The 26,290-nt window shown below is 66.8% G+C and overlaps 2 protein-coding genes across 3 annotated transcripts; one reads left to right on the forward strand and one right to left on the reverse strand.

The window, feature by feature from the left end:
- The first annotated feature begins 258 nt into the window (after window positions 1–258).
- Window positions 259–4,411, forward strand: OVOL1 (ovo like transcriptional repressor 1). Of its 2 annotated transcripts, none has more exons than XM_053968077.1 (4): window positions 259–361; window positions 1,822–1,949; window positions 2,428–2,692; window positions 3,510–4,411. In XM_053968077.1, exons 1-4 carry the CDS (start codon window positions 262–264, stop codon window positions 3,968–3,970), a joined length of 954 nt encoding a protein of 317 aa, XP_053824052.1. In that variant the 5' UTR covers window positions 259–261; the 3' UTR covers window positions 3,971–4,411. The 2 variants fall into 2 exon arrangements, with proteins under 2 accessions (XP_053824052.1, XP_053824053.1); XM_053968078.1 differs by having other exon boundaries at window positions 3,463–3,843.
- Window positions 4,412–4,479: 68 nt separating this feature from the next.
- On the reverse strand, window positions 4,480–26,145 carry PC (pyruvate carboxylase). Its single transcript, XM_053968101.1, has 20 exons — window positions 26,019–26,145; window positions 24,887–25,071; window positions 23,860–24,025; window positions 23,101–23,246; window positions 22,345–22,462; window positions 21,447–21,598; window positions 19,460–19,578; window positions 18,198–18,360; window positions 17,423–17,605; window positions 16,242–16,386; window positions 15,429–15,518; window positions 14,113–14,334; window positions 13,205–13,361; window positions 11,956–12,196; window positions 10,565–10,814; window positions 9,263–9,507; window positions 8,545–8,724; window positions 7,352–7,600; window positions 6,470–6,610; window positions 4,480–5,674 (listed from the first exon to the last, which is right to left on the reverse strand). Exons 1-20 carry the CDS (start codon window positions 26,143–26,145, stop codon window positions 5,426–5,428), a joined length of 3,528 nt encoding a protein of 1,175 aa, XP_053824076.1. The 3' UTR covers window positions 4,480–5,425.
- Window positions 26,146–26,290: the final 145 nt, after the last annotated feature.

A 26,290-nucleotide genomic window follows, 5' to 3' on the forward strand; every position in this document is an offset into this window, starting at 1 on the left:
TTGGGATCGCCCGTGGCTGTTGACCAAATATTCGGGATCTGTGATCGAGACTAGCCAAGGATTTGGGATCGGCCGTGGATATTGACCAAACACTGCGGATCTGGGATCGAGCCCAACCAGGGATCCGGGATCCGAGAGCCAGCCCCGCCGGGAGCCGGGAATCGGCACCGCCACCCCCCGGGATCGGAGCAGGGATCCAGCGGGGGATCCAGTGGGATCCATTGGGATCCAGCGGGATCAGGGACCCGGCGGGATCCAGCCATGCCGCGCGCGTTCCTGGTGAAGAAGCCGGTGGTGGCCACGGCCAAGCGCAACTGGAGCGAGCTCCCGGACGAGCAGCGGGCGGAGATCTACGTGCCCAGTATGGGGGAGGGGATCCGGGGGGGCACGGGGGGCTGGGGGGCAGGATCCGTTGGGAGATGGGATTTGGGGGGACTCAGGGATTTGGGGGGACTCAGGAATTTGGGGGGACTCAGGGATTTGGGGGGACTCAGGAATTTGGGGGGACTCAGGGATTTGGGGGATTCAGGGATCTGGGGGAGACTCAGGAATTTGAGGGGACTCAGGGATTTGGGGGGATTCAGGAATTTGGGGAACTCAAGAATTTGGGGGACTCAGGAATTTGGGGGATTCAGGGATTTGGGGGGGACTCAGGGATTTGGGGAACCCAGGAATTTGGGGGGATTCAGGGATTTGGGGGAACCCAGGAATTTGGGGGACTCAGGAATTTGGGGGGACTCAGGGATTTGGGGGGACTCAGGGATTTGGGGGATTCAGGGATCTGGGGGAGACTCAGGAATTTGGGGGGACTCAGGGATTTGGGGGATTCAGGGATTTGGGGGGATTCAGGGATTTGGGGAACTCAGGAATTTGGGGGGACTCAGGTGTCCGTTGGGATTCAGGTGCTGGGGGTCCCCAGAAGTCTGGGGGCCTGTCAGGAATTTGGGGGTTCCAGGGATTTGGGGGGGAGGCCTCAGGGTTTGAGGGGGACCCGGGGATTTGGGGGGGTCCCAGATGTTTGGGAAGTGCGCAGGAGGAGCAAAGAATTTAGGGGGGCACAGGAATTGTGGGGATCCAGGAGTTCCAGGGGTCCCCCGATTTTGGAGGGATCCCCGGTTTTGGGGTGACCTCCTTCCCCTCCGGGGGTGTCCCCTTAGTGACAGAGTTGGGGTTCAGCCCCAAAATCCCACCCAAACACTGCGACGGGGGGGGGGGTGGGGGGTGGGGGAGGTTTTGGGGTGCCCGGACCCCTGGACCCTTTTTGGGGGTGGGGGTTTTGGGGTGCCCGGAGAGCCGGGAGGGTTTGGGGAGGATTTTGGGGTGCCTGGGGGGGGGGGGGATTTTAGGGGGGCTTTGGGCTGCCCGCCTGTGTCCCTTGGTGGGGGAGGGGATTTTTGGGTGTCGCCGGTGTCCCCCCGGGGGGGGCGGGGAGGGCGGGGGGGTGGCGTCCCCCCCCCGGGGCCCACGCGGGCGACACCCGCCGGAAACCCCTAATTTGGGGCGTAATTCGGGCTGTAATTTGGGGTGTCGCGGCCCGAGCCGTCCGACCGGTCGGGGGAACCCCAAAGGGCGGGGGAGGGGAGCGGGGGAGGGGCCCCCCCAAATCCTCCTCCTGCCATTTGGGGGGGGGGGGCGGTGTCACATTTGGGGCGTCCCCATGGTGGGGTCCGATTTGGGGAGGAGGGGGGGGGGGTCACATTTGGGGCGTCCCGATGATTTTTTTTGGGTTTTTTTTTTTTGGGGGGGGGGAATCCCATTTCGGGGGGGGCGGTTTGAGGGTTCAGGAACCCCCCCCCCTGAAGCCGTGCCCCCCCCCCCCAGTCTGTTTGGGGGGGTGCCCCCTGCGCAGGGACCCCGAGCCGGCCGTGGGGGAGGCCCCCGCGTCCCCCCTGGACATGACGCTGCCCCCCCGCGCCCCCCCCGGCCCCTTCCTGCACCCCAAGGGCAAGGTAAGGGGGGACCCCAAATTTGGGGGGGCCTGGAAGGATGGGGGGGAGGGAGAAAAGTGAGCTGGGAGTGCCCAAATTGGGGAGGGGGGGGGCTGAGACTGGGGGTCCCCATGAGCACGGAGGTCCCCAAAATGGGGTGTCCCGAAATTGGGGGGGGGGTCCCCAAAATTGGGGGGTGCCCAAGGTAGGAGGTCCCTGGGACTGGGGGGGGTCTCTGTGATGGGGGTTCCTGGTGGGGTGGGGGGGGTCTCCAAAATTGGGGGTTCCCAATTTGGGGGGGGGGTTCCCAAAAGCCGGGGGGGTCACCAAGGTGGGCTGGGGGTCCCCAAAACCAGAGGTCCCCAACGGGGGCTGTCCCCCACGACTGGGGGGGGGGGTCCCCAACATCAGGGCTCTCCCCATAACTGGGGGGTCCCGAGGGGGGGGTTCCCCACCCGGCGTCCCCCCCATTTAACCCCTTCCTCCCCTCTCTCTGCAGGTCCCGTCCGGCCCTTTGGGCGCCCCCCTCCCCCCGGGGCTGCCCCTGGCCGGGGGGGTCCCCGTGGGGGTCCCGGTGGCCGGGGGGGTCCCGGGGGGCTCCGAGCTCTTCTCGTGCCCCGTGTGCCACAAGAGTTTCGGGTTCCAGCGGATGCTGAACCGGCACCTCAAGTGCCACAGCGAGGTGAAGCGGCACCGCTGCCCCTACTGCGGGAAGGGCTTCAACGACACCTTCGACCTCAAGCGCCACGTCCGCACCCACACCGGTGAGAGGGGAACGGGAACGGGAACGGGAACGGGAACGGGAATGGGAATGGGAACGGGATGGGAACGGGAACGGGAACGGGAACGGGAATGGGAATGGGGTGGGAATGGGGTGGGAATGGGCTGGGAATAGGAACGGGAATGGGAACGGGAACAGGAATGGAATGGGAATGGGAACGGGAATGGGAACGGGAACGGGAATGGGAATGGGAACGGGAACGGGAATGGGAATGGGAACGGGTGGGATTGGGGCAGGACTGGGGCAGGGACAAGGATGGGACAGGGATGAGAAGAGGGATGGGCACGAGGACGGGATGGAGCTGGAGTGGGATTGGGACAGGACAGGACAGGGACAGCAGTGACAGCCACGAGCCCGGCCCCAGCCTCGCCTCACTCCTGTCACCTGTGCAGGTGTCCGTCCCACAGGTGCTCGCTGTGTGACAAGGCCATGTCCCCCTGTCCCCATGTCCCCTGTCCAGGTGTCTGTCCCTACAAGTGCTCCATCTGTGACAAGGCCATGTCCCCCTGTCCCCCCGTGTCCCCCTGTCCCCTGTCCAGGTGTCCATCCCACAGGTGCTCCCTGTGTGACAAGGCCATGTCCCCCTGTCCCCATGTCCCCTGTCCAGGTGTCCGTCCCTACAAGTGCTCCCTGTGTGACAAGGCCATGTCCCCCTGTGTCCCCCCATGTCCCCTGTCCAGGTGTCCGTCCCTACAAGTGCTCCCTGTGTGACAAGGCCATGTCCCCCTGTGTCCCCCCATGTCCCCTGTCCAGGTGTCCGTCCCTACAAGTGCTCGCTGTGTGACAAGGCCTTCACGCAGCGCTGCTCGCTGGAGTCCCACCTGCGCAAGATCCACGGCGTGGCGCAGCGCTACGGCTACAAGGAGCGCCGGGCCAAGCTCTACGTGTGCGAGGAGTGCGGCGGCACGGCCGACAGCCAGGACGCGCACCTGGCGCACCTGCGCCAGCGCCACCCCCACAGCCCCCTCCTGGCCAAGCTGGCCCGCAAGGCCGCGGCCACGCCCGCGCCACGCCCGGCCCCGCCCTGCGCCGCCCCGCCCCCTTAGGGGACTGGCAAATGGGGGGGGGTGGGGGGGGAGGGGCGGCCACGCCCAGTTTGGGGGGGACGCGCCCGGTTGGGGAGGGACACGCCCGCTTGAGGGGTGTGGCCGTTTGTAGCGGGACACGCCCATTTAGGGGATGGACACGCCCGTTTTGGGGTTACGGGAGGGACACACCCAGCTGGGACACGCCCGGTTCTGGGAGGGACACGCCCACTTAGGGACACAGCCACTTAGGGGAGGGACACGCCCATTTTGGGCAGGGACACACCCATTTAGGCCAGGGACACACCCACCTGGGGACACACCCATATTGGACAGGGACACACCCACCTGGGGACACACCCATCTGAGGACACACCCACCTGAGGATACACCCACTTAGGCAGGGCCACACCCACCTGGGGACACACCCATTTATGGCAGGGACACACCCACCTCGGGACACACCCATTTAGGCCAGGGACACGCCCAGTTCTGGGTTGGGGAAGAATCGCTCTGAGGCCACACCCAGCAGAGAATGGAGACCACGCCCATTGGGTTGGGGCACGCCCCTTTTGGGGGTCAGGTGGGGGTGTTGGGGTTGAAGCCACGCCCATTTGGAGCAGAAGCCACGCCCACTTCCTCCCCCTTGGGAATTAAAGCCCCTCTGTGATCACTGACCACGCCCCTCGTGCTGCAGGTCACGCCCCCGGGGGGGGTCTCGGCAGCCCCTCCCCCACACCACAGGTGCCGTTAGTCCAGTTTTTATTGCCCGGGACCCCCCAAAACGGGGGATGGGGGAGGGGGTGCGTGGGGGAGGGGCGGCCCCTCCCTCTCCAGTTCGTTGCCCCGCAGGGAGGGGGGAGGGGCGGCCCCTCCCCCCACAAAGTCCAGTTCAAGTCCCTCCTTTGGTCACAGGCTCCGCCCCCTCCCCTCCCCTCCCCCACCCCCGGGGGCGTTTGGCAAAAGCAGAAGGGGGGGGGATGGGGGGGGGATGGGGGAGGGGCGGCCACACCCACCCGACCCCTCCCCCCCCCCCCAAAAAATCCTCCAGATCCCCCTAAGGCAGCTTGGCAGGGATGGGGGGAGGGTGGGGGCTCCCCCCAAAGTGCGAGGGGACCCCCAAAAATGGGGGGTGGGGGTGGGGGGGTTGGCCGGCTCAAAATCGGGGGGGGGGGGGCGCTCACAGGAAATGAAGCCCCTCCCCCAAAAAGGGGGTGACCCCCTCCAAACTCTGCTCCAACCCCCCAAGAAGTTTCAGCCCCCAAATATGGGGGGAAATGCCCAAAAAATGGGGGGGGGGGGGGACACGACCCCAATTATTGGGTGTGACCCCCCCCCCATATGGATCGTACCACCCTAAAAAAGGACCCGCCCCCTTAATGATCGACCCCCCCCTCAAATTAGGGTTCCCCCCCCAAAAAATGAGGTGTTCCCCCCAAAGCGGGACCCCCCCTTCACGGGGCGCCCCTTAATTAAGACGTGACCCCTCCCCTAATTAAGACACGCCCCCCCCCCCAATTAAGGCCTTGTTGTACCGCCGGCCCCCGCCAGGGGGCGCCACCCACGGGGGGGGGCTCTTAAAGGGGCCACGCCCCATTTTTGCGGGGTCGTTTCCGGGGGAGTTTTGGGGTTACTTGGGGGGGATTTTTTTTTTTTTTTGGGGGGGGGGCGGGGGGAGACCCCCCCAAAAACTACTCGATCACGGCGATGAGGTCTTCGCCCTCGAGGCTGAGCCCGGGGCGCACGTGGAGCTTGGTGACTTTGCCCCCCACGGGCGCCGTCACCACGGTCTCCATCTTCATGGCGCTCAGGACGCACAGGGGGTCGCCCTTGGCCACCGTGGTCCCCTCCTTGACCCGGACCTCCACCACCTCCCCGGGCATCGGGGCCCCCACCTGGCCCTTGGCGCCCTTCTCGGCCTTGGGGTGCACGTGCATCTCCTGGGGGGGGGGGGGGGGAAAGGGGGGGGGTCAGGGGTCAGCTGGGACATTGGGGGGTCACCAGAGCCACCCCCGTGTCCCCCAGAGCCACCCCCGTGTCCCCCAAAACCACCCACGTGTCACCAGAGCCACCCCCGTGTCCCCCAAAACCACCCCCGTGTCCCCCAGAGCCACCCCCGTGTTCCCAGAGCCACCCCCGTGTCCCCCAAAGTCACCCCCGTGTCCCCCAAAAGTCACCCCCGTGTCCCCCAAAACCACCCACGTGTCCCCCAGAGCCACCCCCGTGTCCCCCAAAGTCACCCACGTGTCACCAGAGCCACCCCCGTGTCCCCCAAAGCCACCCCCGTGTCCCCAAAAGCCACCCCCGTGTCCCCCAAAAGTCACCCCCGTGTCCCCCAAAGTCACCCCCGTGTCCCCCAAAAGTCACCCCCGTGTCCCCCAGAGCCACCCCCGTGTCCCCAAAAGCCACCCCCGTGTCCCCCAAAACCACCCCCGTGTCCCCCAGAGCCACCCCCGTGTCCCCCAGAGCCACCCCCGTGTCCCCCAGGGTCACCCCCGTGTCCCCCAGAGCCACCCCCGTGTCCCCCAGAGTCACCCCCGTGTCCCCCAAAGTCACCCCCGTGTCCCCCACAGTCACCCAAATCCCCCCCAAACCCTCCCAAACCCTCCCAAATTCCCCCAGATCCCCCCCAAACCCCCCCAAATCCCCCCGAATCACCCCCAAACCCTGCCCAGATGCCCCCCAAGCCCCCCCCCCAAGCCCCCCCAAGCCCCCCATGCCCGCTGCCCGCCCACCTTGAGCGCCTGCGTGTCCCGGACCAGGATGGATCTCAGCTGCCCGTTGAGCTCGAAGAAAACCTCGCGCTGCCCGGCCGCGTTCAGGTCACCGAGCGCCAGCGCCTTGATGTGCAGCGTCTTCCCCCGCTCCAGCTCCACCTGTGTGTAAACAGGGTGTAAACCCTGTGGAACTGGTGTGGAACTGGTGTGTAACTGGTGTGTAAGGGATGTGCAGCGTCTTCCCCCGCTCCAGCTCCACCTGCGTGCAAACAGGGTGTAAACCGTGTGGAACTGGTGTGGAACTGGTGTGGAACTGGTGTGTAAACCCAGTGTGACTGGTGTGGAACTGGTGTGTAAACCCTGTGGAACTGGTGTGGAACTGGTGTGGAACTGGTGTGTAAGGGATGTGCAGCGTCTTCCCCCGCTCCAGCTCCACCTGCGCGTAACTGATGTGTAAACCAAGTGTAACTGGTGTGGAGCTGGTGCATAAAGAGTGTGTAACTGGTGTGTAAGGGAGGTGCAGCCTCTCACCACGCTTGCACAGGGCTGGGCAAGGAGTTCCAGGTGTGCACGAGTCCCAGTCCCTCCCAGTGCCCCCCAATCCCCTCCCAGTCCCTCCCAGTGCCCCCCAATCCCCTCCCAGTCCCCTCCCAGTCCCTCCCAGTGCCCCCCAGTCCCCTCCCAGTCCCTCCCAGTGCCCCCCAGTCCCTCCCAATCCCCTCCCAGTGCCATCGCAGTCCCTCCCAGTCCCTCCCAGTCCCCTCCCAGTCCCTCCCAGTCCCTCCCAGTGCCCCCCAGTCCCCTCCCAGTCCCTCCCAGTGCCCCCCAGTCCCTCCCAATCCCCTCCCAGTCCCTCCCAGTGCCCCCCAGTCCCTCCCAGTGCCCCCCAGTCCCTCCCACCTCGAACTCCTCGGCGATGGCGGGCCCCTCGAGGAAGAGGCGGGTGCCCAGGCAGGCCACGGGCCCGAAGGTGCTGCTGAAGGTGCGGAACTCGTCGTAGACTTTGGGGTAGAGCGCGGCCGAGAGCAGATCCTCGGGGCTGGGGGGGGCCCCGTGCCGCGCCCCCAGCTCCCGGCTCAGCGCCTCGAAGTCCAGGGGGGGCAGCGACGCCCCCGGGCGCCCCTCGACCCGCGGCAGCTCCTTCAGCACCTGCGGGCACCGGGGGGTCGGTGTGCGGGCAGGGGCACGGCGGCAGTGGGGCGGGGACGTGGAAATGGGGCAGGGACACGGCAATGGGGCAGGGACACTGTGGCAAGGGGGCAGGGACGTGGCAGTGGGGCAGGGACGTGGAAATGGGGCGGGGACGTGGAAATGGGGTGAGGGACACGGCAATGGGGTGAGGGACATGGCAATGGGGCAGGGACACCGTGGCAGTGGGGCAGGGACGTGGCAATGGGGCAGGGAAATGGAAATGGTGGGGACATGGCAATGGGGCAGGGACGTGGAAATGGGGCAGGGACATGGAAATGGGGTGAGGGACACGGCAATGGCGCAGGGACACCATGGCAGTGGGGCAGGGGACGTGGAAATGGGGCAGGGACACCGTGGCAGTGGGGTGGGGACATGGCAATGGGGCAGGGATGTGGCAATGGGGCAGGGACATGGAAATGGGGCAGGGACACGGCAATGGGGTGTTGGCATGGCAACCATCATTCAAAGCCCTGCTAGGCTTGGGTGCCATGGCAACAACCATCAGGAGCTGTTGCTAGGGTTGATCGCCATGGTAACCATCACTAGAAGCCGTTGCCAGGGCTCGGTACCATGGTAACCATTTCCAGGACCCGTTGCTAGGCTCGATTGCCATGGCAACCACCGTTAGGAGTCATTGTTAGGAGTGGGTGCCATGGCAACCAGTGATGGAGATGGCGGCAGGCACCACAGCATCCTGTTGCCATAGCAACAGCTTCCAGTACTTCCTCCCAGTCCCTCCCACTGCTTCCCAGTCCCTCCCAGTGCCATCCCAGTCCCTCCCAGTGCCATCCCAGACCTTCCCAGTCCCTCCCAGTCCCTCCCACTGCATCCCAGTCCCTCCCAGTCCCTCCCAGTGCCATCCCAGTCCCTCCCAGTCGCTCCCAGTGCCCAGCAGGACGCACCCGGGAGCGGAAGGGCTCGGGGAATCCGCCCGGGGGGACCCCGATGTGTCCCTGCAGGAACTCCACCACGCTCAGGGGGAAGGAGAGCTCGTCCGCCCGCGCCTCGACCTCCTCCTGCGACAGCCCGTTCTGCACCATGAACTGCGCCAGGTCCCCCACCACCTTCGAGGTCGGCGTCACCTGCGGGGCACCGGGGTCACCAGGGGTCACCAGGGGTCACCAGGGGTCACCTCGGGGTCACCTTGGGGTCCCCTCACACTCAACTCCTGGGTTAACTCGTGGAGCAACTTGGGGTCACCTTGCGGTCAACTCAAGGATCAGCTCTTGGGTCACCTCAGGGGTCGGCGTGGGGGGAACCCCTTGGGGTCATCTCAGGGGTCATCCCACGGGTCAGCTCGGGGTCAGCTCGGGGTCAGCTCGGGGGGACCCTCATGGCTCACCTCGGGGGTCGCCACATGACCACGCTCGCTGCAACACCCACCCACGGAGCCCACCCACCCCACAGGGATCCTCCACGCCACGGACACCATCTGCCCCACGGAGACCCTCTCTCGGAGACCGCCCACCCCATGGGCACCACCCAGTGGGCATCACCCACCCCACGGACACCCTTCTGTGGAGACCCCCTCCCCACCCCACGGACACCCTTCTGTGGAGACCCCCTCCCCACCCCACGGACACCCTTCTGCACCCCACGGAGCGCCCAGGGCCGCCCCACCTTGATGAGGTCCCCGAGCAGCTTGTTGGCCTCGGTGTAGGCCTTCTTGACCTCCTTGAACTTGTGTCCCAGCCCCATGGCGTGGGCCTGGAAGTGCAGGTTGGTGTACTGCCCGCCCGGGATCTCGTTCTCGTAGACGTCGGCGTTGCCGGACTTCATGGTGGCCGTGCAGTCGAAGGCGGCGTAGAGGCCCCGCGCCGCCTCCCAGTACTCGCTGTACTCGAAGACGCGCTCCAGATCGATGCCTGGGGACAAGGGGACACCGTGGGGACACCGTGGGGACACCGTGGGGGGCATCGTGGTTTGGGGATGGACTTATGGCTGTGGTGGCACGTCCGTGACCACTGTGGCTCCTCAAAGCCTTGGTGACACCTCCGAACCCTTGGTGGCCGCTCAAATCCTTGTTGTCCCTCCAGGTCTTGATGTCCCCTACAACCCCCGTTGTCCCTCCAACCCTTGGTGGCACCTCCAAACCCTCGGTGGCACCTCAAGTCCTCGTTGTGCCCTTCAATCCTCGGTGACATCTCAAACCCTTGGTGTCCCTCCAAACTCCCAGTGTCACCCCAAACGCCCAATGTCACCCCAAACCCTCGGTGTCACCCCAAACCCTCGGTGTCACCCCAAACCCTCGGTGTCACCCCAAATCCCCGGTGTCACCCCAAATCCCCGGTGTCACCCCAAACGCCCAATGTCACCCCAAACCCCTGGTGTCCCTCCAAACGCCCAATGTCACCCCAAACCCCCGGTGTCACCCCAAACCCTCGGTGTCCCTCCAAATCCCTGGTGTCACCCCAAACCCCCGGTGTCACCCCAAACGCCCAATGTCACCCCAAACCCTCGGTGTCACCCCAAACCCTCAGTGTCACCCCAAACCCCCGGTGTCACCCCAAACCCCTGGTGTTAACCCAAACCCCCGGTGTCACCCCAAACCCTCGGTGTCACCCCAAACCCTCAGTGTCACCCCAAACCCCCGGTGTCACCCCAAACCCTTGGTGTCACCCCAAACCCTCAGTGTCACCCCAAACCCTTGGTGTCACCCCAAACCCCCGGTGTCACCCCAAACCCTCCGTGTCCCGCCAATCCCTGTTGTCACCCCAAACCCCCGGTGTCACCCCAAACCCTCAGTGTCACCCCAAACCCTCGGTGTCACCCCAAAGCCCCGGTGTCACCCCAAACCCTCAGTGTCACCCCAAAGCCCCGGTGTCACCCCAAACCCTCCGTGTCCCGCCAATCCCTGTTGTCACCCTCGGTGACCCCTCCACCCCTCGCTGTCCCTCACCCCGGGTGTCCCCCTGTCCCCACCTGTGTCCAGGGGCGTCCCTCGAGCGCAGGCCACCACGGCGCCCATGCTGGGCTGGGAGGTCATGCCGGACATGGCGTCCACGGCCACGTCCACCACGTCGGCGCCGGCCTGGGCGGCCGCCAGCATGGAGGCCACGCCGGCGCCGGCCGTGTCGTGGGTGTGGACGTGCAGGGGCACCTCGGGGTGCTGCTCCCGCAGGGCCCCCACCAGCAGCCGGGCGGCCGTGGGGGTCAGCAGCCCCGCCATGTCCTGGGGAGGGGTCACAGGGGGTCACGGGGGTCACAGAGGGTCACGGGGGTCACGGGGACAGGGGGTCACGGGGATCACGGGGGTCATGGGGGTCACGGGGGTCATAGGGACACAGGGGTCATGGGGGTCACGGGGATCACGGGGGTCATGGGGGTCACGGGGGTCATGGGGACACGAGGGTCATGGGGGTCACAGGGGTCACGGGGGTCATGGGGGGTGTGGGGTCACGGGGGTCATAGGGACATGGGGGTCATGGGGGTTTAGGGGGTCACAGGGGGTCACGGGGGTCAGGGGGGTCACAGGGGTCATGGGGACACGGGGGTCATGGGGGTCATGGGGACATGGGGGTCATGGGGACACAGGGGTCACGGGGGTCATGGGGGGTGTGGGGTCACGGGGGTCACGGGGGTCATGGGGGTCATAGGGACACGGGGGTCACAGGGGTCACAGGGGGTCACGGGGGTCATAGGGACACGGGGGTCACAGGGGTCACAGGGGGTCACGGGGGTCATAGGGACACGGGGGTCATGGGGGTCACAGGGGTCATGGGGGGCGTGGGGGTCACAGGGGTCATGGGGACACGGGGGTCATGGGGTTTAGGGGGTCACAGGGGGTCATGGGGGTCATAGGGGTCACAGGGGGTCACGGGGGTCATGGGGGTCACAGGGGTCATGGGGACACGGGGGTCATGGGGGTCATGGAGGTCATGGGGGTCATGGGGGGCGTGGGGTCATGGGGGTCACGGGGGTCATGGGGACACGGGGTCATGGGGGTCACAGGGGGTGTGGGGACCCTCCCATGTCCCACCCCTCATCCACCCCAGCCTTGGACAACAGGGGAGCCCCAAATCCTCCCCAGCCCTCCAGGACCCCTAAATCCTCCCTCCCATCCCCCAAATTCCTTTCCCAATCCTGCCAGGAACCCCCAACCCCCCCCCCAGGACCCCTAAACCCCCCCCAAACCCCCCCCAGGACCCCCCGAACCCCCCCAGACCTCGATGCAGAGCACGGGTGTCCCTGCTGCCACCAGCTCCGGGCCAACCCCATCCCATTTCCCCCAAACCCCCCCCCCGCCAGCACCCTCAAATCCCTCCTAAACCCCCCCAGGACCCCCCCCCAGGACCCCCCGAACCCCCCCAGACCTTGATGCAGAGCACGTGTGTCCCCGCCGCCACCAGCTCGCGGGCCAGCCCCAGGTAGTACTCCAGGCTGTACTTGGTGCGCGAGGGGTCGGCCACGTCGCCGGTGTAGGAGAGCGCGGCCTCCACCACGGCGCCGGCGTTGCCCGCGGCCTCCACGCCCAGCAGCAGGTTGGGCACGTAGTTGAGGGCGTCGAAGACGCGGAAGATGTCCATGCCGTTGGCCACGGCCACCTGGCAGAACCTGGCGAGGCGGGCGGCCGTCACGGGCGCGTCCCGCGGTGCCTCCTGCCCCGGCGTCGCTTTGGCCGCGCGGGGTCCTTCGGGGGCTCGGCCCAGCCCCTGGGCTGGCGTGTCCCCAATGTCCCCCAATGTCCCCCAATGTCCCTCTGTGTCCCCAGTGTCCCCACGGTGTCCCCAGTGTCCTCGTGGTGTCCTCGCAGTGTCCCCATGTCCCTGAGGTGTCCCTGCGGTATCCCCTGTGTCCCCAGTGTCCCCGTGGTGTCCCCGTGTCCCTGCAGTGTCACCATGTCCCCGTGGTGTCCCTGCAGTGTCCCCGTGGTGTTGTTGTGGTGTCCCTGCGGTGTCCCCGCAGTGCCCCCACGATGTCCCTGTAGTGTCCCTGCGGTGTCCCCATGTCGTCCCCATGTCCCCACGGTGTCGCCACGGTGTCTTCACAGTGTCCCCATGTCCCCGCGGTGTCCCCCATGTCCCCATGTCCCCGTGGTGTCCCCATGTCCCCGTGTCCCCGCGTTGTCCCCATGTCCCCATGTCCCCGCAGTGTCCCCGTGGTGTCCCCATGTCCCTGCGGTGTCCCCATGTCCCCATGTCCCCGCAGTGTCCCCGTGGTGTCCCCATGTCCCCGTGGTGTCCCCATGCTGTCCCCATGTCCCCGTGGTGTCCCCGCGGTGTCCCCGTGGTGCCTCCATGTCCCCATGTCCCCATGTCCCCGTGTCCCCGTGGTGTCCCCGCAGTGTCCCCGTGGTGCCTCCATGTCCCCATGTCCCCGTGGTGTCCCTGCAGCGTCCCCATGGTGTCCCTGTGTCCCTACAGTGCCCCCATGTCCCCATGTCCCTGCAGTGTCCCCATGGTGTCCCCGCGGTGTCCCCCATGTCCCCGTGGTGCCTCCATGTCCCCGTGTCCCCATGCTGTCCCCGTGTCCCCGCGGTGTCCCCGTGGTGTCCCCGTGTCCCCGCGGTGTCCCCGCGGTGTCCCCGTGGTGTCCCCGTGTCCCCGCGGTGTCCCCGCGCACCGGTGCACCACGTTGTCGGGGTAGTTGGTGTAGCCCACGGCGTTGGCGCCGCGCAGAAGCATCTGGAAGGGGATGTTGGGGATGAGGCGCCGCAGCTCCCGCAGCCGCTCCCAGGGACACTCGTGCAGGAAGCGCATGGCCACGTCGAAGGTGGCACCTGGGGACACGCCCGGCTCTCAGACATGCCCCTCGCGGGCGAGCCACGCCCATCATGTGACAGCCACGCCCATCACATGACAGCCACGCCCTTTCATTCAAGCCCTGCACTTACCCCCTCGGCCACACCCTATGAAACCCCTCCCCTCACTGTCCCACCCCATTAAGCCCCTCCCCTCACTGTCACACCCCCATTAAGCTCCTCCCCTTGCTGCCACACCTCATGAAGCCCCTCCCCTCACTGCCACACCTCGTTAAGCCCCTCCCATGTCTGCCACACCCCCATTAAGCCCCTCCCCTCACTGCCACACCCCATGAAGCCCCTCCCTCCACTCCCACACCCCATTAAGCCCCTCCCCTCACTGCCACACCCCATTAAGCTCCTCCCATGTCTGCCACACCCCCATTAAGCCCCTCCCCTCACTGCCACACCCCATGAAGCCCCTCCCTCCACTCCCACACCCCATGAAGCCCCTCCCCTCACTGCCACACCCCCATTAAGCCCCTCCCCTTGCTGCCACACCCCATTGTGCTCCTCCCCTCACTGCCACACCCCATGAAGCCCCTCCCTCCACTCCCACACCCCATGAAGCCCCTCCCCTCACTGCCACACCCCCATTAAGCCCCTCCCCTTGCTGCCACACCCCATTGTGCTCCTCCCCTCACTGCCACACCCCATTGAACCCCTCCCCTCACTGCCCCACCCCGCCAAGCCCCTCCCCTGGCTGCCCCGCCCCGCGCCCCGCCCGCACCTCCCCAGGTCTCCATGCTGCACAGGGGGCTGAGCGCGTGGGCCGCGAAGGGCGCGACGCGGGCGAGGTCGCGGGTGCGGACGCGCGTGGCCAGCAGGGACTGGTGGGCGTCGCGGAAGGTGGTGTCGGTGAGCAGCAGCCCCCGGTGCCGCCGCAGCGCCCGCGCGAAGCCCCCGGGGCCCTCCCGCTGCAGCACGGCCCGCAGCCCCGCGGGCGGCGCGCCTGCGGGCACAGAGCGGGCAGTGAGGGGCAGAGAGGGGCAGGGGGGCAGTGAGGGGCAGTGAGGGGTCAGGGGGGCAGTGAGGGGGCAGTGAGGGGTCAGTGAGGGGCAGTGAGGGGTCAGGGGGGCAGGGAGGGGGCAGTGAGGGGCAGAGAGGGGCAGGGGGGCAGTGAGGGGCAGTGAGGGGTCAGGGGGGCAGTGAGGGGCAGAGAGGGGCAGGGGGGCAGTGAGGGGCAGTGAGGGGCAGAGAGGGGCAGGGGGGCAGGGAGGGGCAGTGAGGGGTCAGTGAGGGGCAGTGAGGGGTCAGGGGGGCAGTGAGGGGCAGTGAGGGGTCAGTGAGGGGTCAGTGAGGGGTCAGGGGAGCAGTGAGGGGTCAGGGGGTCAGTGAGGGGCAGGGGGGGGTCAGGGGGGCAGTGAGGGGTCAGCGAGGGGTCAGTGAGGGGTCAGTGAGGGGTCGGGGGGCAGCGAGGGGCAGTGAGGGGCAGGGAGGGGTCAGGGGGGCAGTGAGGGGTCAGTGAGGGGTCAGGGGGTCAGTGAGGGGTCAGGGGGGCAGTGAGGGGTCAGTGAGGGGTCAGCGGTCAGTGAGGGGTCAGGGGTCAGTGAGGGGTCAGGGGTCAGTGGGGGGGGTACCAGGTCAGGAAGGGGGTGACCGAGGGTGGCACCGGGGGGGCTCAGGGGGTGGCACACGCCCAGGGCACAGCGGGCACCGGCCACGTTGTGACAAGGACAGGCCAGGGACGCCACGGACACCCTGAGGTCACCCTGGGGACACCCTGGGGACACCCTGGGGACACCCTGGGGTCACCCTGGGGACACCCTGGGGAGACCCTGGGGTCACCCTGGGGTCACCCTGGGGACACTGGGGACACCCTGGGGACACCCTGGGGACACCACAGACACCCTGGGGAGACTCTGGGGTCACCCTGGGGTCACCCTGGGGACACTCTGAGGACACCCCGGGGTCACCCTGGGGTCACCCCGGGGTCACTGAGGACACCCTGGGGACACCCTGGGGACACCCTGGGGTCACTCTGGGGTCACCCTGGGGACACTGAGGACACCCCGGGGTCACTCTGGGCCCGTGCCCCCCACTCACCCATGGGCACCGGGGGGGGGGTGGGCTCCACCAGCGCCGCCTTGGCCTTCACGGGCAGGGGGGTGCTGGGCCCGTTCACCATCACGTGACCTGGGGGGGGACAGGTGTGACAGGGGGGTGACAACGCCAGGGACCCCCCCCCAAACCCCCTCAGAGACACCCAGAGCCCCTCCCCAAGAGCCCCCCAAACCCTTCCCGGCCTCTGCCAGGCTCCTCTAAAACCCCACAGGAGAGGGTTTTTTTTTTTTTTTTGGGGGGGGGTTTTCTCACACCTGGGCACACCTGGGGGGGGGACAAACCCCACACCTGGGGACACCTCGGGAGAATCCCTACCTCACCTGGGGACAGCCGGGGTGAGGGAACCCCACACCTGGGGACACCTGGAGGGGACAAACCCCAGACCTGGGGACACCTGGGGACCCTCGGACACACCTGGGGGGGGGACAAACCCCACACCTGGGGACACCTGGGGACCCTTGGACACACCTGGGGGGGGACAAACCCCACACCTGGGGACACCTGGGGACCCTTGGACACACCTGGAGGGGACAAACCCCACACCTGGGGACACCTGGGGACCCTCGGACACACCTGGGGGGGGACAAACCCCACACCTGGGGACACCTGGGGACCCTTGGACACACCTGGAGGGGACAAACCCCACACCTGGGGACACCTGGAGATACCTGGGCTGGCTTCCTCCGCCCCATGGGGGCCCAGGCGTGTCCACAGAACCCCCCAAAATCCCTCGCAGCCCCCCGGGGTGCCCCCCCAGGTGCCCCCCAGGTGCCCCCCGGGTGCCCCCGCGCTGACCCAGGTAGTGCAGCAGTTTCTGGGCGCGGTTCTGGCCCGGGCGCAGGTGGAAGAGCTCGGGGTTCTCGTCGATGAACTGCGTGTCGGCCGCGCCCGCCAGGAACTGCGGGTGGGCCAGCACGTTCTGCAGGAAGGGGATGTTGGTCTGCGGGGACACAGCGGCGTCAGGGGGACACCCAGAGCCCCCCCAGAGCTGGGCCGGGGGCTGGGGGCGCCCGCAGCACCCCCAGAACCTCGGGGCGGGGGAGAAAGGGGCACCGAAAGCCTCGTGTGGGGCAAGGGGGGGACGTCAGGAGCCCCTAAATCCACTTGGGGGACGTCAGGAGCCCCTAAATCCACCTGGGGGACGTCAGGACATCCCTAAATCCACCTGGGGGACGTCAGGAGACCCTAAATCCACCTGGGGGATGTCAGGAGCCCCTAAATCCACCTGGGGGATGTCAGGAGCCCCTAAATCCACCTGGGGGATGTCAGGACATCCCTAAATCCACTTGGGGGACGTCAGGACATCCCTAAATCCACTTGGGGGATGTCAGGAGACCCTAAATCCACCTGGGGGATGTCAGGACATCCCTAAATCCACCTGGGGGACTTCCCTAAATCCACATAGGGGACATCAGGACACCCCTAAACCCACTTGGGGGACGTCAGGAGCCCCTAAATCCACCTGGGGGACGTCAGGACACCCCTAAACCCACTTGGGGGACGTCAGGACACCCCTAAATCCACTTGGGGGACATCACAACACCCCTAAACCCACATGGGGGACGTCAGGACACCCCTAAACCCATGAGGGACATCGAGACCCTCCCCAAATCCCTGTGCAGGGCACGGGGGGGGGGGGGGTCACCCAGACTCCCCCAAACCCCTCATCCCCCCCCAAAATCCCCCAAACCCTCTCATGCTCCACCCCAAAACTCCCCCCCAAACCCTTCACGTGTCACACAGGACCCCCCCCCAAGACCCCCAAACCCCTCCTGGGTCACGCCAGCCGCCCCCCAACCCCTCGTGCCCCCCAGGACCCCCCCAATACCTCCCACACCCTCCAACGTCACCCAGGACCCCCCCAACGACCCCCCAAATCCCTTCCTGCACCGTTTCCCTCCCCCAAACCCCTCGTGCACCCCCTGAACCCCCCCCGAACCCCCTCCCCAGACCCCCCCGGACCCCCCCGGCCCCACCTTGACCCCTCGGATGCGGAACTCGGCCAGCGCCCGGCTCATCTTGGCTGCGGCCGCCGGCTGGTCCGGCCCGTGGGCCACCACCTTGACCAGCAGGGAGTCGTAGTGGGGCGAGATCAGAGCGCCCTGGAACGCCGAGGCCCCGTCCAGGCGGATCCCCATCCCCTCCCCGGAGCGGAACACCTGCGGGGAGGCACCCCCAGAGCCTGAGACAGCCCGGAACGCAACGGGAACGCCCCGGAATGCAATGGGAACACCCCAAAATCCAATGGGAACGCCCCAAAATCCAACAGGAACAGCCCGGAACGCAATGGGAACGCCCCGGAACGCAACGGGAACGCCCCAAAATCCAACGGGAACACCCCAAAATCCAACAGGAACAGCCCGGAATGCAACGGGAACAGCCCAAAATCCAACAGGAACACCCCAAAATCCAATGGGAACAGCCCGGAACGCAACAGGAACAGCCCGGAACCCCATAGACACCCTGGAATCCTATAGACACCCCAAAATCCAATGGAAACACCCTAGAACCCTATAGACACCTGGTGTCCTGGCAGTGCCAGGGCTGTCCCCATCCTGGTGTCCCAGTGTCCCAGTGTCCCAGGTCTGTCCCCATCCTGAGTCTATCCCCACCCCGGTATCCCGGTGTCCCGGTGTCCCAGGGCTGTCCCCACCCCGGGGCTGTCCCCACCCCGGTGTCCCGGTGTCCCAGGGCTGTCCCCACCCCGGGGCTGTCCCCACCCCGGGGTCCCGGTGTCCGGGGGTCCCACACCTCGATGCGGCCGGTGTCGGGCTGGAAGCCGCGCGCGGGGTCCTCGGTGGTGACGCGGCACTGGATGGCGCAGCCGTTGACGCGGATCCGCTCCTGCTGCAGCCCCAGCTCCGGCAGCGAGCGGCCCGCGGCCACCTGCAGCTGCGCGTGCACCAGGTCCACGCTGGGGACACGGGGACACGGGGACAGTGGGGTCAGGGGGACATTGGGGTCAGGGGGACACGGGGACATTGGGGTCAGGGGAACATGGGGACAGTGGTGGGACAATGGGGGACAGGGGGACATGGGGACATTGGGGTCAGGGGGACATGGGGACACGGGGACAGTGGGGTCAGGGGGACACGGGGACAGTGGTGGGACAATGGGGGACATGGGGACATTGGGGTCAGGGGGACACAGGGACAGTGGTGGGACAATGGGGGACACAGGGACATTGGGGTCAGGGGGACACAGGGACAGTGGTGGGACAATGGGGGACACGGGGACATTGGGGTCAGGGGGACACGGGGACAGTGGGGGGACAACGAGGGACATGGGGACATTGGGGTCAGGGGGACATGGGGACATGGGGACAGTGGGGTCAGGGGGACACGGGGACAGTGGTGGGACAATGGGGGACACGGGGACATTGGGGTCAGGGGGACATGGGGACACGGGGACAGTGGGGTCAGGGGGACATTGGGGTCAGGGGGACACGGGGACAGTGGTGGGACAATGGGGGACACGGGGACATTGGGGTCAGGGGGACACGGGGGGACACAGGGACATGGGCTCAGGGGGACATGGGGACACGGGGACATTGGCAGGACAATGGGGGACACGGGGACAGCGGGACATTGGGGTCAGGGGGACACGAGGACAGTGGGGGACAATGGGGGACAGTGGGGCCAAGGCATTGTGGGGTACAGGGGACATGGGGACAATGGGGGGACACGGGGTTAGAGGACACAGGCACCCAGGGACAATGGGGGGCCATGGGGACACGGCGGTCCCTACGCCATTATTAGGGTCCCCCCCCCACTGTTTGTGGGTCCCCCCTGCCATTTTGGGGTCCCCTGCCATTTTTGGGTTCCCCTGCCATTTTTGTGGCCCCCCCCTGCCATTTTTGTGGCCCCCCCTGCCATTTCTGGGGTCCCCCTGCCAGTTTTGGGGTCCCCCTGCCATTTTTGGGTTCCCCTGCCATTTTTGTGGGCCCCCCCACCAGTTTTGGGGTCCCCCTGCCATTTCTGGGGTCCCCCCGCCGTGCCGGGGCCCCGGCTCACTCGGTGATCTCCTCGGTGACCGTGTGCTCCACCTGCAGCCGCGAGTTCACCTCGATGAAGTAATAGTCCCCGCTCTGGTCCACCAGGAACTCCACGGTGCCGGCGTTCTCGTAGCCCACCTGGGACCCCCGGCCCGCGGGTGAGGGGGGCCGGGCGCCCGCAGCTCCTGGGCCCCTCCCCAGCCCCAACTCCCCCCATGGTCCCCCCCCGGGGTCCCCCAGTGTCCCCCTGGGGTGCTGCCCTTGTTCTCCTGCTGCCTCCATGTTCTCCAGATCGCCCCGTGTCCCCCTGAGCCCCCAATGTCTACCTGTGACCCCCCAGTGTCCACCTGTGACCCCCCAATGTCCACCTGTGACCCCCCAGTGTCCACCTGTGACCCCCCAATGTCCACCTGTGACCCCCCCAATGTCCACCTGTGACCCCCCAGTGTCCACCTGTGACCCCCCAATGTCCACCTGTGACCCCCCAGTGTCCCCCTGAGCCCCCAATGTACACCTGAGCCCCCCCCAATGTCCACCTGGGTCTGTCCCTGTCCACCTGGGTCCCCCAATGTCCTCCCAAGATGCCACCCCCATTCTCCCAGGCTGTCCCCAGGCTGTCCCCACTGTCCCCAGGCTGTCCCTGCTGTCCCTGGGCTGTCCCCGGGCTGTCCCTGCTGTCCCTGTTGTCCCCACGCTGTCCCCTGGCTGTCCCCACACTGTCCCCAGGCTGTCCCCTGGCTGTCCCTGCTGTCCCCACACTGTCCCCACGCTGTCCCCGCGCTGTCCCCAGGCTGTCCCCAGGCTGTCCCCAGGCTGTCCCCGCGCTGTCCCCTGGCTGTCCCCTGGCTGTCCCTGCTGTCCCCACACTGTCCCCAGGCTGTCCCCTGGCTGTCCCCTGGCTGTCCCCTGGCTGTCCCTGCTGTCCCCACACTGTCCCCTGGCTGTCCCCGTGCTGTCCCCAGGCTGTCCCCTGGCTGTTCCTGCTGTCCCCAGGCTGTCCCCTGGCTGTCCCCGCGCTGTCCCTGCTGTCCCCGGGCTGTCCCCGGGCTGTCCCCAGGCTGTCCCCTGGCTGTCCCCTGGCTGTCCCCGCTGTCCCTGTTGTCCCCAGGCTGTCCCCGCGCTGTCCCTGCTGTCCCTGGGCTGTCCCCAGGCTGTCCTTGGGCTGTCCTTGGGCTGTCCCCATGCTGTCCCCACTGTCCCCTGGCTGTCCCCTGGCTGTCCCTGCTGTCCCTGGGCTGTCCCCAGGCTGTCCCCCCCGCTGTCCCCTGCTGTCCCCGCGCTGTCCCCGCTGTCCCCACTGTCCCCTGCTGTCCCCTGGCTGTCCCCAGGCTGTCCCCGCGCTGTCCCTGTTGTCCCCAGGCTGTCCCCTGGCTGTCCCTGCTGTCCCCGCGCTGTCCCCTGGCTGTCCCTGCTGTCCCTGCTGTCCCCTGGCTGTTCCTGCTGTCCCTGGGCTGTCCCCAGGCTGTCCCCGCGCTGTCCCCGCGCTGTCCCCAGGCTGTCCCCAGGCTGTCCCCTGGCTGTCCCCGCTGTCCCCACGCTGTCCCCGCTGTCCCCACTGTCCCCTGCTGTCCCCTGGCTGTCCCCGCTGTCCCCACGCTGTCCCCACGCTGTCCCCGCGCTGTCCCTGTTGTCCCCAGGCTGTCCCCGCTGTCCCCAGGCTGTCCCCTGGCTGTCCCCAGGCTGTCCCCGCGCTGTCCCCTGGCTGTCCCCACTGTCCCCTGGCTGTCCCCAGGCTGTCCCCAGGCTGTCCCCGCGCTGTCCCCTGGCTGTCCCCGCTGTCCCCGGGCTGTCCCTGTTGTCCCCAGGCTGTCCCCTGGCTGTCCCCGCTGTCCCCTGGCTGTCCCCAGGCTGTCCCCAGGCTGTCCCCTGGCTGTCCCCGCGCTGTCCCCAGGCTGTCCCCACGCTGTCCCCGGGCTGTCCCCAGGCTGTCCCCACGCTGTCCCCAGGCTGTCCCCACGCTGTCCCCGGGCTGTCCCCTGGCTGTCCCCGCTGTCCCCGCGGGTCACCTGCCGGGCCAGGCGCACGGCGTCGTCGGCCAGGCGGGCGCGGAGCTCCGGGGGCAGCCGCGCGGCCGGGGCGATCTCCACGACCTTCTGGTGCCGGCGCTGCACCGAGCAGTCGCGCTCGAAGAGATGCACCACGTTCCCGTGGGAGTCACCTGGGGGAGCAGGCACCCCAAAACTGGGACTGGGAACCCCAAAACTGGGGCTGGGAACCCTGAAACTGGGACTGGGAACCCCAAAACTGGGGCTGGGAACCCTGAAACTGGGGCTGGGAACCCCAAAACTGGAACTGGGAACCCTGAAACTGGGACTGGGAACCCCAAAACTGGGGCTGGGAACCCTGAAACTGGGGCTGGGAACCCCAAAACTGGAACTGGGAACCCTGAAACTGGGACTGGGAACCCTGAAACTGGGACTGGGAACACCAAAAAGGGAACTGGAACACCAAACATGGAACTGGGAACCCCAAAAATGGAACTGGAACCCCAAAATGGAACTGGAACCCCAAAAATGGAACTGGGAACCCAAAACTGGAACTGGGAACCCCAAAACTGGAACTGGGAACCCCAAAAATGGAACTGGAACCCAAAACTGGAACTGGGAACCCCAAAACTGGAACTGGGAACCCAAAAATGGAACTGGGAACCCCAAAACTGGGTCTGGGAACCCCAAAAAGAGAACTGGAACACCAAACATGGAACTGGGAACCCCAAAAATGGAACTGGAACCCCAAAACTGGGTCTGGGAACCCCAAAAGTGGATCTGGATATCCCTAAAAGGAACCCTTGAAAGGGACACGTTTGTCCAGGTGTCCCCAGAGACCTCCCCGAAGGCCCTGAGGACCTCTCAGAGTCCCAGGGACCCCCGAAAAAGCCCCAGGGACCCCCCAAAGCGGCCGTACCCAGGATCTGGACCTCGATGTGCCGCGGGCGCTCGATGAATTTCTCCACAAACAGATCCCCGTTCCCAAAGGCGGCCAAAGCCTCCGAGGTGGCGCGGGAGAAGTTCTCCTCCAGCTCCTGTGGGACCCCAAAAGTGGCTCCCCAAATTCCAGGGACCCCCAAATTCCAGGAACCCCCTAATTCCAGGGACCCGAAAACCCAGAGACCTCAAATCCCAGAGGCGCAGTCCTGGGGATTTGGGGTTTCTGGGATTTGATGTTGCTGGGGAATTTAATTTCCCAGCAATTTGGGACTCGGGGGATTTGGCATTCCTGGAGGATTTGGGATTTTGAGTGATTTGTGCTCCCGTGGATTTGGGTCCTGGGGGATTTGGGTTCGGGGGATTTGGGGTTCTGGGGGATTTGGGTCCTGGGCGCTGGAATTCCAGGGGATTTGGGGTCCTGGAGGATTTGGGGTTCTGGGGGATTTGGGGTTCTGGGGAATTTGGGTCCTGGGGGATTTGGGTCCTGGGGGTTTGGGGTCCTGGAGGATTTGGGGTCCTGGAGGATTTGGGGTTCTGGGGGATTTGGGGTTCTGGGGGATTTGGATCCTGGGGGATTTGGGTTCTGGGGAATTTGGGTCCTGGGGGATTTGGGTTCTGGGGAATTTGGGTTCTGGGGGATTGGGGTCCTGGGGGATTTGGATGCTGGGGGATTTGGGTTCCTGGGCGCTGGAATTCCAGGGGATTTGGGGTTCCGGGGGTTTGGGGTCGGTACCTGGGGGGCTCGGACCACCCTCATGCCGCGGCCGCCGCCGCCGTGGGCGGCTTTGAGGATCACGGGGAACCCGACCCGGGCGGCGAAATCCTGAGCCTCGGCCAGCGCCGACACCGGCGACGGCGTCCCCGGCACCACCGGCACCCCTGCGGGCACGGCGGCTCAGAGACCCCAAAATCCCCCCCAAAAATCCCCCCTGAAACCCCCCAAAATCCCCCCAGACCCCAAAAATCCCCACCAAGACTAACAGAACTCCCCCCAAGACTCCAGAACTGCCCCTGAGATTCCCCAAAAATCCCCCCAGACCCCCTGGGATCCCAAGACGCCCCCTGAAAGCCCCAAATTCCTCAGAGATCTCCCCCCTCAGCACCCCCAAATGGCACAAAGCCCCTCCAGGAAGCCCCAGACTCCCTCTATCACCCCCCAAATCCCCCTTGAACCCCCCCAAACCCCCCTTTAACCCAACAAACCTCCCCTGGAGCCCCCCCAAACAACCCCATAACTCTTCCACAGCCCCCAAATCCCCCATATCTCCCCCCAGTCACCTCCTAACTCCCCATATCCCCCCCAAATCCCCCTTGAACCCCCCCAAATCCTCCTTTAACCCCCCCAAATCCCCTTGAACCCCCCGAAATCCTCCCCAAACTCCCCACAACCCCCCCAAATCCCCTTTAAACACCCCCAAATCCCCCTCGAACCCCCCCAAACTGCCCATAACCCCCCCTAAACCCCCTCTGAGCCCCCCCCCGGGACCCCCACCCGCGGCGATGGCGATGGCCCGCGCCTCCACTTTGTCGCCCATCTTCCGGACCACCTCGGGCCGCGGCCCCACGAAGCGCACGCCGGCGTCCAGGCAGGCCTGGGCGAAATCCGCCCGCTCCGACAGGAACCCGTAGCCGGGGTGGATGGCATCGACCTCGTTCTCCTGGGCAAGCGCGGGTCAGCGGCTGCCCGGGCACCCCCGGGGGGCTTTGGGGCCACCAGGGCACCCCTGGGGCCACCAGAAACACCCCTGGGGCCACCAGAACACCTCCAGGGCAAGCGTGGGTCAGCGGCTGCCCGGGCACCCCCAGGGGCTTTGGGGCCACCAGAACACCTCCAGGGCTTTGGAGGTCACAGGGCCACCAGGGCACCCCCGGGGGGCTTTGGGGCCACCAGGACACCCCTCTGGGCACTCAGGAGTCACGGGGCCACCCCAATGTCCCCAGACCCCCCCCAGCAAAGGGACACAGGGGGAGCACGAGAGCATCCGCTTATGAGGCCAAGGGACACCCCCAATGTCCCCAGGTGTGTCCCCAGGTGCGTCCCAACTGTCCCCAGGTGTGTTCCAGGTGTCCCCAGCTGTCCCCAGCTGTCCCCAGCCGTGTCCCCAGCTGTCCCCAGCTGTCCCCAGGTGTGTCCCCAGCTGTCCCCAGCTGTCCCCAGGTGTATCACAGCTGTCCCCAGGTGTGTCCCAGGTGTCCCCAGCTGTCCCCAGGTGTATCACAGCTGTCCCCAGGTGTGTCCCAGGTGTCCCCAGGTGTGTCCCAGGTGCCCCCAGCTGTCCCCAGGTGTGTCCCAGGTGCCCCCAGGTGTCCCCAGGTGTCCCCAGCTGTCCCCAGGTGTGTCCCAGGTGTCCCCAGGTGTGTCCCAGATGCCCCCAGGTGTCCCCAGCTGTTCCCAGCTGTCCCCAGGTGTGTCCCAGGTGCCCCCAGGTGTCCCCAGCTGTTCCCAGCTGTCCCCAGGTGTGTCCCAGGTGTCCCCAGCTGTCCCCAGGTGTCCCCAGGTGCCCCCAGGTGCGTCCCACCTGTGCCACGCGGATGATGTCGGGGATGTGCAGGTAGGCCTGCACGGGGGGCAGCCCCCGCCCCACCAGGTACGCCTCGTCCGCCTTCTGCCGGTGCATCTGGCCGGTGTCCTGCTCCGAGTACACGGCCACCGTGCGGATGCCCAGCTCCGTGCAGGCCCGGAACACGCGGATGGCGATCTCACCTGGGGACACGGGGACACGGGGACACTCTGGGGATGTTGGGGACATTGGGGACACGGGGACACTGGGGACATTGGGGACAATGGGGACGTTGGGGACAATGGGGACATTGGGGACACTCTGGGGACGTTGGGGACATTGGGGACAGTGGGGACAGTGGGGACATGGGGACATTGGGGACGTTGGGGACAGTGGGGATGTTGGGGACAATGGGGACATCGGGGACATGGGACAGGGACGGGGACAGGGACAGGGACACGGCTGCTGTGTGCATCCACAGCTCCGTGCAGGCAGATGGCCATCTCACCTGGGGACACGGGGACATTGGGGACACTCTGGGGACATTGGGGACACTCTGGGGACATTGGGGACACTCTGGGGACACTGGGGACAGGGCTGTGATGGGGACAGGGCTGTGGGGACATGGGGACACTGCGGGGACACGGCCACCGTGCGGATCCTCAGCTCCGTGCACGCCCAGGACACGTGGATGGTGACTTCACCCTGGGGACAGGGGGACACTGCGGGGACAGCCTGGGGACAGCCTGGGGACATGGGGACACCTTGGGGACAGCCTGGGGACACCGTGGGGACACTGGGGACAGCCTGGGGACATTCTGAGGACATGGGGACACCTTGGGGACACCTTGGGGACACCTTGGGGACACTGGGGACAGCCTGGGGACACTGAGGACATGGGGACACCTTGGGGACACCTTGGGGACACTGAGGACAGCCTGGGGACACCGTGGGGACACTCTGAGGACATGGGGACACCTTGGGGACACTGCTTGGCAACCTCACCGGGGGCCACACGGGGTCGGGGGGGGATTAAAGGGACATTGGGGGATCCGGAGGACACGGGGGGGCTCAGGGGCTTTGGGGGCTCAGGGGATTTGGGGTCTCGGGGGGCTCAGGGGGGGGTCTCGGGCCGTGGCCAGCCGCTCACCCCGGTTGGCCACCAGGACCTTGCGCAGGGGCCGGTAGCTGACGGGCCGGGCGGGCCCGGGGGGGCCCCGGAGCAGCCGCAGCCCCAGGAGGGGGCGGCCCCCGCGGGGGCGGCACAGCTGGAACATCTGGGGGGGGGGGGGGGGGAAAGGGGATGGGGGTCAGCGCGAGCCCCCAGCCCCCCCGGGGGAGAACCCCCCTCCCCTCCCCCACTCCCCTCTGCCCCAGTGACCTTTGACCCCCCCCACCCCAATTGACCAAAAAAGCCCCTGG

Source organism: Vidua chalybeata, chromosome 32, assembly GCF_026979565.1.
Source record: "Vidua chalybeata isolate OUT-0048 chromosome 32, bVidCha1 merged haplotype, whole genome shotgun sequence".
Lineage (NCBI taxonomy): Eukaryota > Metazoa > Chordata > Aves > Passeriformes > Viduidae > Vidua > Vidua chalybeata.

Excerpts from the sequence above, each read along its gene's own strand:
- OVOL1 (XM_053968077.1), top strand. The coding sequence starts at position 262 with ATGCCGCGCGCGTTCCTGGTGAAGAAGCCGGTGGTGGCCACGGCCAAG. Across the intron at positions 1,950-2,427 it reads TCCTGCACCCCAAGGGCAAG|GTCCCGTCCGGCCCTTTGGG; the intron begins GTAAGGGGGGAC and ends CTCTCTCTGCAG. Across the intron at positions 2,693-3,509 it reads CCACGTCCGCACCCACACCG|CGCTGCTCGCTGGAGTCCCA; the intron begins GTGAGAGGGGAA and ends GCCTTCACGCAG.
- PC (XM_053968101.1), bottom strand. The coding sequence starts at position 26,145 with ATGTTCCAGCTGTGCCGCCCCCGCGGGGGCCGCCCCCTCCTGGGGCTG. Across the intron at positions 8,725-9,262 it reads TGCTCGGGGACCTCATCAAG|GTGACGCCGACCTCGAAGGT; the intron begins GTGGGGCGGCCC and ends GGTGCCCCGCAG. Across the intron at positions 6,611-7,351 it reads CCATCGCCGAGGAGTTCGAG|GTGGAGCTGGAGCGGGGGAA; the intron begins GTGGGAGGGACT and ends GTTTACACACAG.